The sequence below is a fragment of the Chlorocebus sabaeus genome, chromosome 17, assembly GCF_047675955.1.
Source record: "Chlorocebus sabaeus isolate Y175 chromosome 17, mChlSab1.0.hap1, whole genome shotgun sequence".
Lineage (NCBI taxonomy): Eukaryota > Metazoa > Chordata > Mammalia > Primates > Cercopithecidae > Chlorocebus > Chlorocebus sabaeus.
Genome location: NC_132920.1, coordinates 17,710,813 through 17,727,617, shown reverse-complemented (window position 1 = coordinate 17,727,617; position 16,805 = coordinate 17,710,813). Strand labels below are relative to the sequence as shown.

General features: G+C 43.9%; 1 protein-coding gene across 1 annotated transcript in view; it reads left to right on the top strand.

The window, feature by feature from the left end:
- The first annotated feature begins 682 nt into the window (after positions 1-682).
- Positions 683-16,805, top strand: part of NUP153 (nucleoporin 153) — a 92,620-nt gene continuing 76,497 nt past the window's right edge. The window contains 1 exon segment of the mRNA XM_007973607.3: positions 683-1,339. Within this exon segment, the coding sequence (XP_007971798.2) occupies positions 1,229-1,339 (111 nt within the window). The 5' untranslated portion in view covers positions 683-1,228.

Below are 16,805 nucleotides of genomic sequence, written 5' to 3'. Positions count from 1 at the left end.
ATCACTTACCTCTAATGTTAGCTGACTGTATGGGTTATAATTGTAATCATTCATTGCATTTCTCGCCTATTAGTAAATATACATGCTCTCCATAGATGATCACGTCTGCCTCTCACAACAGCTTTATAAAACTCCCATTTTATGGAGGAGGAAGCTAAGGCTCAGACGGTTTTGATTCATCCAAGGTCAAATAGGTTGGGTGGCGGAACCAGAATTCCAGCCCCGTGTGTCTGGCAACAAAACCTTTATATGTTTAAATAAACATTAATGAAGTCGTATATATTTTCTAATTCTAAGGATCATGGACATTGTTTTTCAACCACAGATTTTTTTTCCTCCTTAAATCATTAGCTCTTGTGTTTGATTTTACTATCTGCTCACTTCCTGCCCACTTAACCAACCGACAGGGAGAAGGAGAGTGGGAAGAAGTTACTGTTTTTATGTTAAGTGCCTTTTCAGAGTCTAATTTACAGCCAAGAACGGCAAAAGTACCCTTTGGCTTTGTGCCTCTGCGGCGCTCCGGGGATCTCCTTCCCCGTCCCTCTCCCTTTCCGAGAATCTGCGTTCCGTTGTTGAACTACGTTTCCCAGCGTGCCGCGCGGCCGAGAGCGTGGACTCCATCAGTCCTTCCTCTTTGCCTATCAGCTCGTCGTAGCATGATGATGCAAATGCGTCGGGCGCCTGTGAGTGACGACATTCTGGCTCGCGACCGCGGCAGCCGCCTTAGCCGCGGTAATAGGCGCAACGGCGGCGGAGGCTGCAGGGACGACGACGACGGCGGGGCGGGCGCTGTGCGCACAGGGGAGGGGTAGGCGGGCGGCGCCAGCGGCTTCAACTGCGGCAGCTACGGCTAGGGCGACGGAAGAATCCCCACCAGTCGGCGGTCGAGTTAGGCCTCAGCACCGCCGGGAGCTGTTCGTGCTGTCCTCTGCGGGAGATCTCCATAGAGACCGTGACATACACAGAGGCGGGGGTCCGCAGAGGCGGCGGGACCGGAGCCTCCTCGGCCTCTGCGGCCGCCACCCCCTTCCCCGCTGCCAGCACTCACCCTCTCTCCGCTCCTGCTCGCAACCTCGCGGTTCCTGGGGTGCTTGTGCCCACTGTGTGGACAGCTCGGGCGGACTTTTGGGCCGGGGCCGGGCGGCGGGGGGGGGTGCTCTAAGGCCTCCGCCTCTGCCTCTCCCGCCCCCTTACCCGCCCCGGAGCGGGAAGCGGCGGAGGCTCCGCCATGGCCTCGGGAGCCGGAGGAGTCGGAGGGGGCGGTGGCGGCAAGATCCGGACGCGGCGTTGCCACCAGGGGCCAATTAAGCCTTACCAGCAGGGGCGACAACAGCATCAGGTATGGGACCCCGACGCCGCGGTGGCCTGGCGGGTGGGGAAACTCGGCTGGAGGGGACGGGCGGTTCGAGGCCCCGGCGCCCCACGTGGAGCAGACAGGAGGGCCTGAGGAAAGGCCCGAGTGAGGCTCCGGGGGAGCTCAGGCCGTTGGGGGTGGCGACGGGAAGTGGGCTGAGACAGGCCCAGCCTTGCGGCGCACACGTGTGGTTTGAGCCGCCTTTCCCCCAACCCTCTGGGTCAGGGGCTTTCCCAGGCAGGCTCTGGGCGGGAAAAGAAATTGTAGGCCCAGGATGCGCGCGTTTCTTTCTTTTTTGGCGGGGATTTGGAGTTTGAGGGTATTACTCACGTCCTCTCGAGGGAGAAAGGAAAAGTTGTGGTTGATTGCCCTTGTTGTTTTCTGGTGTCCCTCCTTTAGTGTGTGTGGGGAGAGGGCTGCCCCGAGGAATCTTAACTCTGGGGCAGACGGGGAGTTGTGGGGGGCGCTGTTACATGGAAAGTGGAATAACTTAGTCTCAGCCTATGAATTAATTCTCGGTTTCCCCTGCCGGTGTTCCTCCTCGTCTTGAGAGCATTGGCTTAGGTTTTCTTAACCGGGTTATAGTTAACCGTGGCACTGGGGCATTTTGAAAGTCCCTCTCCACCCTTACGTCTATTCTCTGCTGCGCGACTCCCCCCCACCCCCGCTTTTATTTTGGAGGCTGGAATTGGCCATTCTCCACAGTTGACCGGGACTCCAGCTCTGATCTCATACACAAAATATTTTAATATTATGAGGCGTATTCTAGAAGTTTAGTTACTTTTGACGCTCCAGGAATGTTGGTGATCTTATAGTTTAGCCAGTGTATGAATTCGTGGATGTTTAAAATTATAAAAAAGGATTATCCTAATTGTAAATGAGATAGTTGATTCTGAGAAAATTCCATTTTTAAAATAATTGGTTGTTAGAAGGATTGAATAGGAAAATGTTAACTTATTTTAATAAAGCCACTTAAAAACTTATCAATGATACTGAGGTGGGAAGTGTGTGTTTTAAATTTGTTGAAAAACAAAAGTAGCAAAAGGATCTGATAACTTGTTGCCTACTGTTAAAGGTAGACTTCCTAGATTACTTTATTCTGGATGCTAATAAATATTACACACTTTCACATGGTTGATGTTGTTAAATTGTGTCATTATCAACAGATTTGTAAAAGTAAAGATATGGGTCTGGCGCGTTGGCTCACGCCTGCAATCCCAGCACTTAAGGAGGCCGAGGCGGGCGGATCACGAGGTCAGGAGATGGAGACTATCCTGGCTAACACGGTGAAACCCCGTCTCTACTAAAAATATAAAAAAATTAGCCAGGCGTGGTGGCGGGCGCCTGTAGTCCCAGCTACTCGGGAGGCTGAGGCAGGAGAATAGTGTGAACCCTGGAGGCGGAGCTTGCAGTGAGCCGAGATCGCGCCACTGCACTCCAGCCTGGGCGATAGAGCCAGACTCCGTCTGGGGCGGGGTGGGGTGGGGGAAGGTAAAGATTTGAGGACATTTTTTTTAAGTTTTCTTAAATGTTTTTTATTTTGAGGGAAATGTTTGAGTAGTGAAAATCGTGGCTCAGGTATTTTGAGTCGTTCTCTACTGATGGTTAGGTTTGGCATTGTTACTACTTCCACCAGTTTTCCCCGAGATACATATGTAAAGTACTTAGTTTTCAAATTTGTGAAGAACAGGGGTATTTGCAAGCAGATTTAAGATTAGAATTCAGGTCACAAGCCTGGCCATTTAACCTAATCCTTCTATAGAATGGAAGTTAGACATGCATGCTTTCTTTTCTCCTATGAATGCCTTTGAGTGCTTAGATTTTCTTGTAGACATGTACAGAAAAATGACGTGTTTTAAATATAGGTCATTGGATGGTCTGGATAGAGGTTAGAAGGGAATTAATATTTTCCAAATGTCTGAAGTTATCACAGCTTATTTTGAAATGTACTTAGATAAAATAAAAATCTAATTTTGGGGAGATGATGCCTTAACAGCATAATACCTATGATCCAAGGTGTCTTAGAGTTGATATGACTTCAGGCTGTGTAGTTTTGTTTTAAATCTTGATAGTTTATCATTGCCCCTTATCTAAAATACTTTTGCTTCTTGCTCTGGCTATTTAATTAAAAAAGAAAACATATTTTAGCTTTTGAATTGGGAATTAAAGGTATTTAGGGGTTTCTTGATCAACACTGTAGGTGCTATTTAATATTGGCAGAAACTACCACTACCCAAGAAAAGTATTCAGGTACATTCAAAAGAATACTCTCCTATTTTTTTTTTTTTTAATCTTAAAAATAAGGGCTTTCTTTAGTCCTTACTGAGACTTTGGTGAACATAGGGTCTACTCACTTGCTGTCTACTATCCTAGACTGTGAACTGGATGTTTTGCAGCAGCTGCTGAGTCATCATGAAGCAAGCTTCATGACATGGCATGTTTTATACTCATGTTATTTGATTAAGTGTCCAGGGGTTTCTGAGCAAAAATTAAGCTTTTGGTAGTATAGCGGAAAGCTGGAGTAAGAAACAGTGAGAGGTCTGGTGCTCTTACTTGATGGATGTTTGCCAGTGCCTGTCAGGGCAACTTGCTAGTTCGGTCACCCAGTACCTGTGACTTCTGCATGTATTCATTTGACTTGTAATTTCCTGTTTTGACTTCTGGATTTAGCTCTCCTGGGAAATGCTATAAGTTTACCACTTTCCCTCTTAAGCTCTGATTTTTTTTTTTTCGAGATGGAGTCTCGTTGTGTGGCCCAGGCTGGAGTGCAGTGGTGTGATCTTGGCTCACTGCAACCTCCGCCTCCTGGGTTCACGCCGTTCTCCTGCCTCAGCCTCCCAGGTACTTGGGATTACAGGCATGCGCCACCACGCCTGGCTAATTTTTGTATTTTTAGAGACCGGTTTTCGCCATGTTGGTGAAGCTGATCTCAAACTCCTGACCTCAGGTGATCTGCCCACCTTAGCTTCCCAAAAGTGCTGGTATTACAGGCATGAGCCACTGTGCTCGGCCCAACTTCTGATCTTTAAAATGTCATCTTGCATGAAGTCGTGCAGACACATTCATTGTCTTGCTCAAATAACTGAAAGGTAATAAGGGTAATAACTCTTATGAATTGTAGAAGCAAATATGAAGAACATCCCTGAATAATGCAAGTTGATCATTCTCACTTGCCTTCTCCCTTACCCCTTTACCTTTTTGCCCAGATGCATTTAGGAAATGGTGTCATTTTTCTTTTCTTTTCTCTTTTTTTGAGATGGAGTTTTCCATTTGTTGCCCGGGCTGGAGCGCAATGGCACAATCTTGGCTCAGTGCAACCTCTGCCTCCCGGGTTTAAGCTTTTCTCCTGCCTCAGCCTCCCGAGTAGCTGGCATTACAGGCATGCGCCACCACACACGGCTAATTTTATATTTTTTGTACAGATGGGGGTTTCTCCATGTTGGTCAGGCTGGTCTCTTGGCCTCCCAAAGTGCTGGGATTACAGGCGTGAGCTACCTTGCCTGGCCAGAAATGGTGTCATTTTTCTAGTTGGGAGTGAATAGGTCACTGAAAAGAATGTGGTTAGTTCCTGTCTTCCTTTCCCGTTTCCTTTTTGTTCAGATCCTCAGGCACAGAAAGTCAGCTCTTTGGAGAGGTTAAGCTGCTTGCTTTTCTTAATAGCCACTACAAAAAACTTGAGCCCATGGGCAAACCAGAACCTTGCCTCTGGCAGAACCTACTGCCACCTCCTGGTGAGAGGAAACCTCTTATTTTTGCCCTTTTTGACCAGGGGAGGGGGTGGGGTGGGGGTGTATGGGGAGTGTGCTTCAGACATTTATCTTCTGGTTTAGAGCTAAGGGACTCCGCCTTTAATCCTACTTGATATGGTTTGTCTTACAAGTCAGTTCCTGCATTTAGCACCCCCCCCCCCCAGTCTTGCTCTGTTGACCAGGCTGGAGTGCAGTGGCGCAATCTTGACTCACTGCAACCTCTAGCTCTCGGGTTCAAGCAATTCTCCTGCCTCAGCTCTTGAGTAGCTGGGATTACAGGCGCAGGCCACCATGCTTGGCTAATTTTTGTATTTTTAGTAGAGACAGGGTTTCACCATGTCCAGGCTGGTCTTGAACTTCTGACCTCCTGATCCACCTGCCTTGGACTCCCAAAGTGCTGGGATTACAGGAGTGAGCCACTGTGCCCAGCCTAATTTTTTGTATTTTTAGTAGAGGCTGGGTTTCACTAAGTTGGCCAGGCTGGTCTCGAACTCCTGACCACGTGATCTGGCCTCCTCCGCCTCTCAAAGTGCTGGGATTACAAGCATGAGCCACTGTGCCCAGCGCATTTAGTTTAGTTTTTTTGTTTTTTGTTTTTGTTTTTTTGTTTTTTGAGACAGTGTTTCACTGTTGTTGCCCAGGCTGGAGTGCAATGGTACCATCTCGGCTCACTGTAACCTCCGCCTCCTGGGTTCAAGCAACTCTCCTGCTTCAGCCTCCTGAGTAGCTGGAATTACAGGCATGCACCACCACGCCCGGCTAATTTTGTATTTTTAGTAGAGATGGAATTTCTCCATGTTGGTCAGCCTGGTCTTGAACTCCTGACCTCAAGTGATCCACCTGCCTTGGCCTCCCACAGTGCTGGGATTACAGGCATGAGCCACTGCTTAGCTATTTTTAAAAAGGGGAAGGAAACCTCTTTATCAGTAGCTTAGATCAGGGTTCAGTAAACTTTTTCTGAAAGGGACACAGATAGTAAAGTTTTAGGCTCTGCTGTGGTAAATTGTCCTTTGTTTTGTTTTTAACAATCCTTTAGCAAATGTAAAAACCATTCTTAGCTTGTATGAAAAAGGCCAAGGTCTGAATTTGGCCCAGCCCACAGATCATGGCGTGCTCTACCATGGTTTATATGATAATATAGTTTTTATTTGTTTTGGTAGCTTCTTTGTGATACTTCATCCCAAATAAGTATGTCCTGCCTGGTGTCTGATAGCTGGAGTGTCCTCAGATTTGAAAAGGAGGGGATATTTAGAGGTTGAATATTTAAATCATTCCGGAAGTCACCAAGTTTTTGACTTTTATTTTGTCCTTATTTGCTTTATCCTAGATGCTTAATCAGTGGGAATAGAAGTGGAAACATTGATAGGATTGGATAGTTGATAGGATAGTTGTTAGGAAAAAATTGTAGTGTAGTGGAGTCAGCCTGAGTTTGGATCCCTGTTCTACCTGGACTTGGACGAGTTAATTTATTCATCTGTAAAGTGAAAATTGTTGTGGAGGTTAAATGGGACAAGTGGAGCTTTTAGAACAGGACCTGGCATATGTATATAAGTAAGGAGTTGTTTAAAATTGAGTCCTTACTATCTATATGCAATTGAGATTTGAAATTAAATAGAACTGTTTGATTTAGGGTCTTTTTTTTTTTTTTCTTTGTAGGGGGGAGACTAGAGTTTTATTTATTGAAATTAGCCTCCTGATTTAGGGTCTTCACATTGTCTCTGAATTTTCCTGCTTCTTATCAGAGGTTTTTTCCCTTTAGGTGACTAAATTCAATAGTTGCACATATTAAATAGTTTAATACAAAGTAGGTCTTTTGCTTGTGATGAGAGGTTTCATGTGGTATTATATTAATTACTTAATTTTTCTAATAAGTGACAAAAAAGCCCACTTGCTGTATCCATTTTCTGGGAAATCCCTGACAAGGCAGGTATCTTAGTTTGAAATAAGATAAAAACTGTGGTCTGATGTCACTAATTAAAACTGTTTTCTTTTGTTTTTCTTTTTGAGACAGAATCTAGCTCTGTCACCCAGGCTGGAGTGCCGTGGTGTGATCTTGGCTCACTGCAGTCTCCGCCTCCCAGGCTCAAGGGATTCTCCTGCTTCAGCCTCCTGAGTAGCTGGGATTACAGACATGTGCCACCACGGCTGGCTGTTTTTGTAGTTTTAGTAGACATGGGGTTTCACCATGTTGGTATGGTGGTCTCAAACTTCTGACCTCAAGTGATCTGCCCTCCTCGGCTTCCCAAAGTGCCGGAATTACAGGCATGAGCCACCTCGCCTGGCCAAAATCATTTTCATTAGGCATAGAGTATTATTGCAAAGATTGTAATTATCTTGTATTTTTTTCTTTTTTTGAGACGGAGTCTGGTCCTGTCACCCAGGCTGAAGTGCAGTGGTGCAATCTTGGCTCATTGCAACCTCCGCCTCCCAAAGTGTTGGGATTACGGGCATGAGCCACAGTGCTGGGCTATCTTGTATTTTCTCTTTTTTGTTTTTTAGACAGTCTTGCTCCATCCCCCATGCTGGGGTGCAGTGGCACGATCTCCGCTCACTGTAAGCTCTGCCTCCTGTGTTCATACTATTCTCCTGCCTCAGCTTCCCAAGTAGCTGGGACTACAGGCGCCCACCACCACGCCCAGCTAATATTTTGTATTTTTAATAGAGATGGGGGTTTCACCATGTTAGTCAGGATGGTCTCGATCTCCTGACCTCGTGATCCACCCACTGCGGCCTCCCAAGGTGCTGGGATTACAGGCATGAGCCACCGTGCCCGGCCCTGCTATCTTGTATTTAATAAAAAAGAAAAAAGTTATTTGTAGCTATTTAGTGTATCTTCATGGTTGCAATATATTTTTAAAAGATTCTTCTATGTTGGGAAGCCTGGTTTCAAGTCTTGCTGTCACATACAATTTGCTGTCAGAAACGGGATGATAGGATGCCTTTTCTAACTATAGATATTTCAGTTTGCTTATCTTTTTCATAGTGTGATTTAAGAAATAAACTCTTACTCCCAATTTTCAAACATATTACATGAGAAAAAGTGTGATAGTATCTTGTAGGTAACTTTTAGTGAGTTTAACTACTGTGAGCTTTTACTGAGTTTTCTTTTTCTTTTTCTTTTTTTTTTTTTTTTAAGACAGTCTCACTCTGTTGCCCAAGCTGGAGTGCAATGGCGCGATCTTGGCTCACTGCACCCTCCGCCACCGGGGTTCAAGTGATTTTCCTGCCTCAGGCTCCCAGCTAATTTTTGTATTTTTTCGATAGAGACAGGGTTTCGCCATGTTCCCCAGGCTGGTCTCCAACTCCTGGATTGAAGCAGTCCCCCCGTCTCGACCTCCAAAGCGCTGAGATTATAGGCGTGAGCCACTGTGCCTGGGCCTGAATCTAGTTTCAATAATCTGAATTTAACATCCAAATCTAAGACATTATTGGTTGTATTTTATAAGCCTATGCCATTCAGCAGCGAAGTTTACCCTATCCAATCAGTCCTAGTCCTCTAGCCATTTAAAATATTTTTCTAGCTAAAGAATTAAAAACCTACTCCCTGGGAGAATAATATTCCAGAACCTTAAAACTGATGATGGACTGTATTTGATATTTATAGTTAAAGATCCAGTGAAATTATTTGAGAAAGGAGATTTTATAATCTAAATACTGCTATGGATAATGTGAAGAAAAGGGAGATGAACAGACCTGAAGTCAAGAAAACTAATAGGAAGAAAAGAGCTTTGTGTATGAAGAAGGAAGGATATATAGGAATGACAAGGAGTTGGCCATATTGAAAAGATACCTCTGGTTATTCATGTGAAAAGGTTTATAAGAATGTCCTTAATTACAAATGAGTTCTGAGTTAGTGTTGTAGAGTAGCCTTCCCCCACTCCAGCTGCCTTTCGTTAATCCTTTTCTTTCTTTCTTTCTCTCTCTCTCTCTTTCTTTCTTTTCTTTCTTTCTTTCTTTCTTTCTTTCTTTCTTTCTTTCTCTTTCCTTTCTTTCCTTTCTTTTTCTTTCTTTTTCTTTCTTTTTCTTTCTTTTTCTTTCTTTCCTTTTCTTTTTTTTTTTTTTTTTTTGAGATAGAGTCTCACTCAGACGCCCAGGCTGGAGTGCAGTGATGTGATCTTGGCTCACTGCAACCTCTGCCTCCTGGGTTCAAGCAATTCTCCCTCCCTCAGTCTCTCAAGTAGCTGGGATTACAGGTGCCCGCCACCACGCCTGGCTAATTTTTGTATTTTTTAGTGGAGACAGGGTTTCGCCATGTTGGCCAGGCTTGTCTTGAACTCCTGACCTCAGGTGGTCTGTCCGCCTCAGCCTCCCAAAGTGCTGGGATTACAGGCATGAGCCACTGTGCCCAGCTCATTAATCCTTCAACTCAGGTTAAATACAATTTGAAAAGCTAATGTAGTCATAGTTCCTTATACATTGAATGTTCTTGATGTGTATGTAGTATTGAATTCTAATCCCCAGATTGGATTTTTAATTAGTCTAAATCTCAGTGGCATTTTTGACATGTTTTGCCAAATGAAGAACCATTCTTTCTTGGAGAGAGAATACCCAGTGGATTTAGCCAGTTCACATTCTAAAATTCACTCCTTTAATCCTTGAACTTAAGTTTATTGTTTATGAAGTGTAGACTTTGCTTTAGGGCCACAGAGAGTATTTTTTAAGATTTTATTTTATTTTATTTTATTTTGAGACAGAGTCTTGCTCTGTAGCCCAGGCTGGAGTGCAGGGCCACGATCTTGGCTCACTGTAACCTCCGTCTCCCAGGTTCAAGCGATTCTCCTGCCTCAGCCTCCTGAGTAGCTGGGATTATAGGTGCACACCACCCACCCAGCTAATTTTTGTAGTTTTAGTAGAAATGGTATTTCACCATGTTGGTCAGGCTGGTCTCAAGCTCCTGACTTCAAGTGATCTGCCCGCCTTGGCCTCCTAAAGTGCTGGGATTATAGATGTAAGCTACCGCACCTGGCTGTTTTTTAAGATTCATTTATTTATTTACTTATTTTTTATTTTGAGACGGAGTCTCACTTTGTGGCCCAGGCTGAAGTGCAGTGGCACGATCTCGGCTCACTGCAACCTCCGCCTCCCGGGTTCACACCATTCTCCTGCCTCAGCCTCCCAAGTAGCTGGGACTACAGGCACCTGCCACCAGGCCTGGCTAGTTTTTTTGTGTGTTTATAGTAGAGACGGGGTTTCACCATATTAGCCAGGATGGTCTCGATCTCCTGACCTCGTGATCCATCCACTTCAGCCTCCCAAAGTGCTGGGATTACAGGCGTAAGCCACCACGCCCGGCCTTTTTTAAAGATTTTAATGCCATTTTTTGTTGATTTTTGTAAGTCCTTCATTAATTTTGCTTCCTTAGCTACTGTTATGTTTCTCTTTCTTTAATTGACTTTGTGGTATTTATACTTCCAGAGGATGCTTCAGTTTCTCTTTGTTTTTTAGATAGCTTCACAAGTTGTGTTTTAGGGGAAAGGGTATTAATGTGGCAACAAAAAAGATAATTGCCACATATAAAACTGTTATACCAAGTAAATGTATTTCTTACCTTTGAATTCTAGAATTGTTAGTGTTCTTTTAAGAAACTTACCTCAGAAAATGTACTTCTGACCGAGTGCAGTGGCTCATGCCTGTAATCCCAGCACTTTGGGAGGCCGAGGCGGGTGGATCGCCTGAGGTAAGGAGTTAGAGACCAGTCTGGCCAACATGGTGAAACTCTGTCTCTACTAAAAATACAAAAATTAGCCAAGCGTGGTGGCAGGTGCCTGTAATCCCAGCTACTCAGGAGGCTGAGGCAAGAGAATTGCATGAACCCGAGAGGCAGAGGTTAGAGTGAGCCAAGATCACACCTTTTCTCTCCAGCCTGGGTGACAGAGCAAGACTCCATCTCAAAAAAAAAAAAAAAAAGAAAGAAAAAAAAAACAGACCTTCGGGCCCAGGCTGGATTTGAACTCCTAGGCTTAAGTGATTCTCACACCTGAGCCTCCGAAGTAGCTTGCCCCAGAATAGTCACATATGGTAATAAGGTGTTGGTTAAGCAGTGCAGCTGTAGAGAAATTAAATCCATGCACCAGTGATTCTATTCACTGTGTCGACCTGGTGCCTGCTCCCACAGAACTGATGCTATAGTGGAGTCCATGGACAGACTGTAATCACCATCCTCTTTGACAAACTGCTCTCATGTAGGAATTACAGGGCACCATTGGTACATATAAGGGAGTGACTGTCCCAAGATTTGGAAGGTCAGAGAAAGTTTTCTGCAGGAAAACTTAAATCAAGTGGTTAGGCTTACTCCTGGAGCCTCTGAAAGAAGACAGGACATTGATGTGGTAAAGTGAGACTTGAGTGAATACGTCTTACTATGGACCTTTACTCGGTGTACTTCAGTTTCTCCTTTGGATTTTTTTGGTTTTACTATTTTGTTCTTAAATCTTAATATTTTTTGTTTTTGGTTTTGGTTTTTTTTTGAGACGGAGTCTCTTGCCCAGGCTGGAGTGCAGTGGCACAATCTCAGCTCTCTGCAAGCTCCACCTCCTGGGTTCACGCCATTCTCCTGCCTCAGCCTCGCGAGCAGCTGGGACTACAGGCGCCCACCACCATGCCCGGATAATTTTTTATATTTTTAGTAGAGTTGGGGTTTCACCATATTAGCCAGGATGGTCTCGATCTCCTGACCTCATGATACACCCACCTTGGCCTCCCAAAGTGCTGGGATTACAGGCATGGTGAGCCACCATGCCCGGCCCCCCTTAACCCTTGATAGTCTCCTTTCCTATACTGTGCATAAGATTTCTTTTCCCTAGTAGTTTTTTAAAAATTTCTAATGTCTGGTAGTTGGCTGTGTATCATAAACACAGATTCTGTGTAAATCTTTAACAGTGGAAATAAAATCAACTCGAAGGGAAGCTTTTATGTTACCCTCTCATTGATTTTTCAGAGTTGATATTTAAAAGATGTTTATAAATATGTGTTTGGTAGACAATCAGATAATCATTAAAATAGGGTGGTCTTTTAGGTAAGATTCTGTTGTAGTTAAGCTTATAATCGTGGTTATATTTACCAAGGCCTTAATTAGAATAACAAGTCACTGAGTTTTTGATGGTTTTAGTACAGTGGTTCTCAAACATGAATTTGCAGAAGAATCAACTGCAAGAGCTTATTAAAATAAATTTGCCTTTCTAACCAGCTCATAGGGTACACCAATGCTGCTGATCTGAGAACTACACTTTGAAACCCACTGGTGTAGTCCTTTTATAAGTGACTAGATATATAAACTACAAAACTGAAGATTACACAAATTGTCACACATGAGTATGCACACAATTTAAAGGGAATTTTGCAAGATTTAAAGCTATTTTAAGTTTCATTAGATTTTACATTTATTGATAAGGTTACCAGAAGCTTGAATTGCATGTTCCGAGGACATGCCTGTATTTGGATCTTAGCACCCTTTTGTTTGTTCAGTCCATAAAACTTCTCTCTTTCTTTTTTTTTTTTTCCTTGAGATAGAGTCTCGCTTTGTTGCTCAGGCTGGAGTGCAGTGGCGTGAACTTGGCTCACTGCAACCTCTGCCTCCCGGGTTCAAGCGATTCTCCTGCCTCAGCCTTCTAAGTAGCTGGATCTACAGGTGCCCGCCACCATGCCCAGTTAATTTTATTTTTGTATTTTTAGTAGAGATGGCGTTTCACTATGTTGGCCAGGCTGGTCTTGAACTTCTGACCTCGTGATTCTCCCGCTTCAGCCTCCCAAAGTGCTGGGATTACGGAGTGAGCCACCGTGGCCCCAGCCCCATCCTTTATTTCTCTTTTTTTCTTTTCTTTTTGGTGAGATGGAGTTTCGCTCTGTCGCCCAGGCTGGAGTGCAATAGCATGGTCTTGGCTTACTGCAACCTCCGCCTCCCAGGTTCAAGCGATTCTTCCCCCTCAGCCTCCCAAGTAGCTGGGATTACAGGCACCACCATCACGCCTAGCTAAATTTTGTATTTTTGTAGAGACAGGGTTTCACCATGTTGGCCAGGCTGGTCTTGAACTCTTGACCTCAGGTGATCCGCCCACGTCGGCCTCCCAAAATGCTGGGATTGTAGGCGTGAGCCACCGTGCACAGCTTCTATCCTTTATTTCTTTTTCCCAACCTTCATCTCTGTAAAACAGTACATAAATGGACCAGAAAAGGGTCTTTATCCTGGTGAATATTTTAGACTCTATACCAACTCATGGAAGTAAAGGCAAACATTGCTCTTTTCATTCAATCAATACTTATTGATCACATACCACATGTCAAGCATTAAATACACAGGATACAACAGTGAACAAGTTCCTGCCCTCGTGGAGCTTATATTCTAAGGGAGACAAGCAAATAAGTAAACATAATATGTAACATGTAAATATGTAATATGGTGATTCAGTGCTATCAATAAAGTTAGTGGAATGGGATACCCAATTTTGAAAAAATACAGAAGAAAATTTTTAATAAAAAATAAGGCTGGGGCCGGGCGCGGTGGCTCACGCCTGTAATCCCAGCACTTTGGGAGGCCGAGGCGGGCGGATCACAAGGTCAGGAGATCGAGACCACGGTAAAACCCCGTCTCTACTAAAAATACAAAAAATGTGGCGGGCACCTGTAGTCCCAGCTACTCGGGAGGCTGAGGCAGGAGAAAGGCGTGAACCCAGGTGGCGGAGCTTGCAGTGAGCTGAGATCGCGCCACTGCACTCCAGCTTGGGCGAGAGAGCAAGACTCCGTCTCCAAAAAAAAAAAAAAAAAAAATTAAGGCTGGGAAGCAAAATGAGATGAGTATCCCATTATATAAGCAAAGACCTGAAAAAGTAAAGAGCCATGCAGATTTCTACTGGAGAAGTATTAGGCTGGGCACGGTGGTCGCGCAATTTGGGAGTGCTGGGATTACGGGCTAGAGTGCAGTGGCACGATCTCAGCTCACTGCAACCTCTGCCTCCCGGGTTCAAGCGATTTTTCTGCCTCAGCCTTCCTAGTGGCTAGGATTACAGGAGTGTGCCACCACACCCGGCTAATTTTTGTGTTTTTAGTAGAACTGGGGTTTCACCATGTTGGCCAGGCTGGTCTCAGCTCCTGACCTCAAGTGATCTGCCCACCTCGGCCTCCCAAAGTGCTGGGATTACAGGCATGAGCCACTGTGCCTGGCCTCAAAGGAAATATCTTTAAGAAGGGTCTACTTAGAGATATGCTGGTGGTTAATGGAATAAATACAGGATAGCAGGATACCCAGAGACCAACAGCAGAACCCTACTACCTTCTCTAGGACTGGAGGAATAAAGGGAAGAAATGCTGTGACTGGAGTGGAGGGGTGCTGGAGTGGTAGTTTTGGAGATGGAACAAGATTTAAGCGGGGAGGAGCACAGAATAAAGACCTCCTTTTACTCCCCTTCTCTAATATCTAATGTTGCCTAATATCTCTCGTGGGGCAGTCTTACCAGAAACCAGTTGGTAGTGCAGTCCGTAGAAACAGCCTATCAAGAATGGGCTGAGAAAAGGGCAAGTGGATACTAGCACAGCGTCAAATCTGTGATTTTGTAAGTGTGTGTGTGTGTAGGAAAAAGCTAAATTAAGAAAAGTGAGTAGATTTAAAGAAAAACTTTAAATCCATGTGAGTGGATTCAGAGGAAAACAGTACAGGTGAAAATCATGGCTAAAGTTTGGGAAACACTGGGAAAACAGTTTTATGAACTGTATGTATTTAGCACAGTCTAAAATGGTCTGTAAGATTTGTTTAACTGATTCACTTTAGAATATTTTCATTATAATCTTAAATATTATCCGACTAGTGCTCCACATGTATATTTTTTCTAGATAACTGAAGATTAAGCCTTTCAAGAATGTACAATTTTATCCATCTGTTTTGGAGGGGCTTCTCTAAAATGTATCTTAATTTCCTGAAATGTATCTGATTTCCAATATTAGAATCACTTCAGAGGGCTTGATAAAACAGGTGCGACCTACCTCTGGAGTTTATCCTTTAGTAGGACTGGAGAAGGACCTGGGATGATGCTGATAATACTGCTAAAAAGGGATCACACTTTGAGGACTACTCAATTATATTAAGTTTAATTTAACTTAATGACTTAGGGTCATTTAACCTTCAAAGGTATATTTGGGTTCAGCAAGGATGTTGGTTCTTTCATTCTGGTTCCAGGTCAGTTTTATTATTATTCCTTCCTTCTTCCCTTCCTCCCTCCTTTCTTTTTGTCTTTGTTTTTAGAGACAGGGTCTCTGTCACCCATGCTGGAGTGCAGTGGTACAATCATAGCTCACTGCAACCTTGAATTCCTAGGCTCAAGTGATTCTCTTGTCTCAGCCTCCCAAGTAGCTAAGACTGCAGGCCTGTGCCACACTTCCAGCTAATATAATCTGCATTCCTTTTTACTCTTCATGCTGTCGTTCTCTGTGCCACTAGTAATGTCTCTGTCTCGCTGTTCCGTATTAAGCTCTTCGGGGCTGAGACTAGATAAGCTGGTTAAATTTTAGTATAGAAAATATGTCTATAAGCAAAGTTCATGTATTTTAGTGAATGAGCTTTATTATATCCACTTTGAACAGTTTTGTCTTCTAATTATTTTTGAAGATACCTGATGCTGCCACATAAGGGATCTATGAGTGAGTGTGACGCCAATTTAAAGTTGTTCTATACTTGCCTTAGATGAATAGGGATCACAGGAATCTTTGATACTTTTAGTAGCTAAATACCGTACTGGAAGTCAACAAAAATTTTTTAAATCTGCGTTAAATTCTGTAATTGCTATAGCTGGAAGTGGTAGTTGGCCTGTAGTCCTAGCTACTTGGAAGGCTGAGACTAGAGGATTACTTGAGCCCAGGAGTTTGAGGCTGCAGTGGGCCATGATCATGTGCCGTTGCACTCTTATCTGGTGTGACACAGGTCTCTGGAAAAAAAAAAATTCTTGCTGTAGTGCATTAGCTAGCCTGTCACCTATATCAAGTATGTCTTTGTTTTTAAGTCTTTTTTTGTTTTTTCTGAGCTGGAGTCTCGCTCTATTGCCCAGGCTGGAGTGCAATGGCCGGATCTTGGCTCATTGCAACCTCTACCTCCCAGGTTCAAGCAATTCTCCTGCCTCAGCCTCTCTAGTAACTGGGATTACAGGTACCCGGCACCATGCCCAGCTAACTTTTTGTATTTTTAGTAGAGATGGGGTTTCACCATGTTGGTCAGGCTGGTCTCGAACTCCTGACTGCAAGTGATCCGTCTGCCTCAGCCTCTCAAAGTGCTGAGATTATAGGCATGAGCCACTACGCCCAGCCTTAAGTCTGTCTTTAACTGTATTATAGTTTGTAAACACTTTCAAGTCTTGAAATATGGAAATGGGATAAGTAACTAGTATTAGGTGTGTTTTTACAAATATTAAATATTGGATATAGGTATATAGTCTTTCTTTCCATAGTAACTAATACTGTAATATTAGCAAAGAAAAAGGGAACAGTGGATTTATGTTGTTTAGTAGTTAGTGTTCTAGAACTTGGCTTCATGTGTTTGAGAGCTTACTTGTAGATCTGTTGAAAATTTGCACAATACATAAAAAAATAATTACATGCTTCTCAGTTGTTACCTATACCTTTTCAAATAGTAAGGACATTACTATTCAAGTGCTTGTATCAGAAGTGTCTTCCATTTTTTTTGTTAGCAGGATATTTTAAGGCCTCTGTCTTGAGTTTCCCTT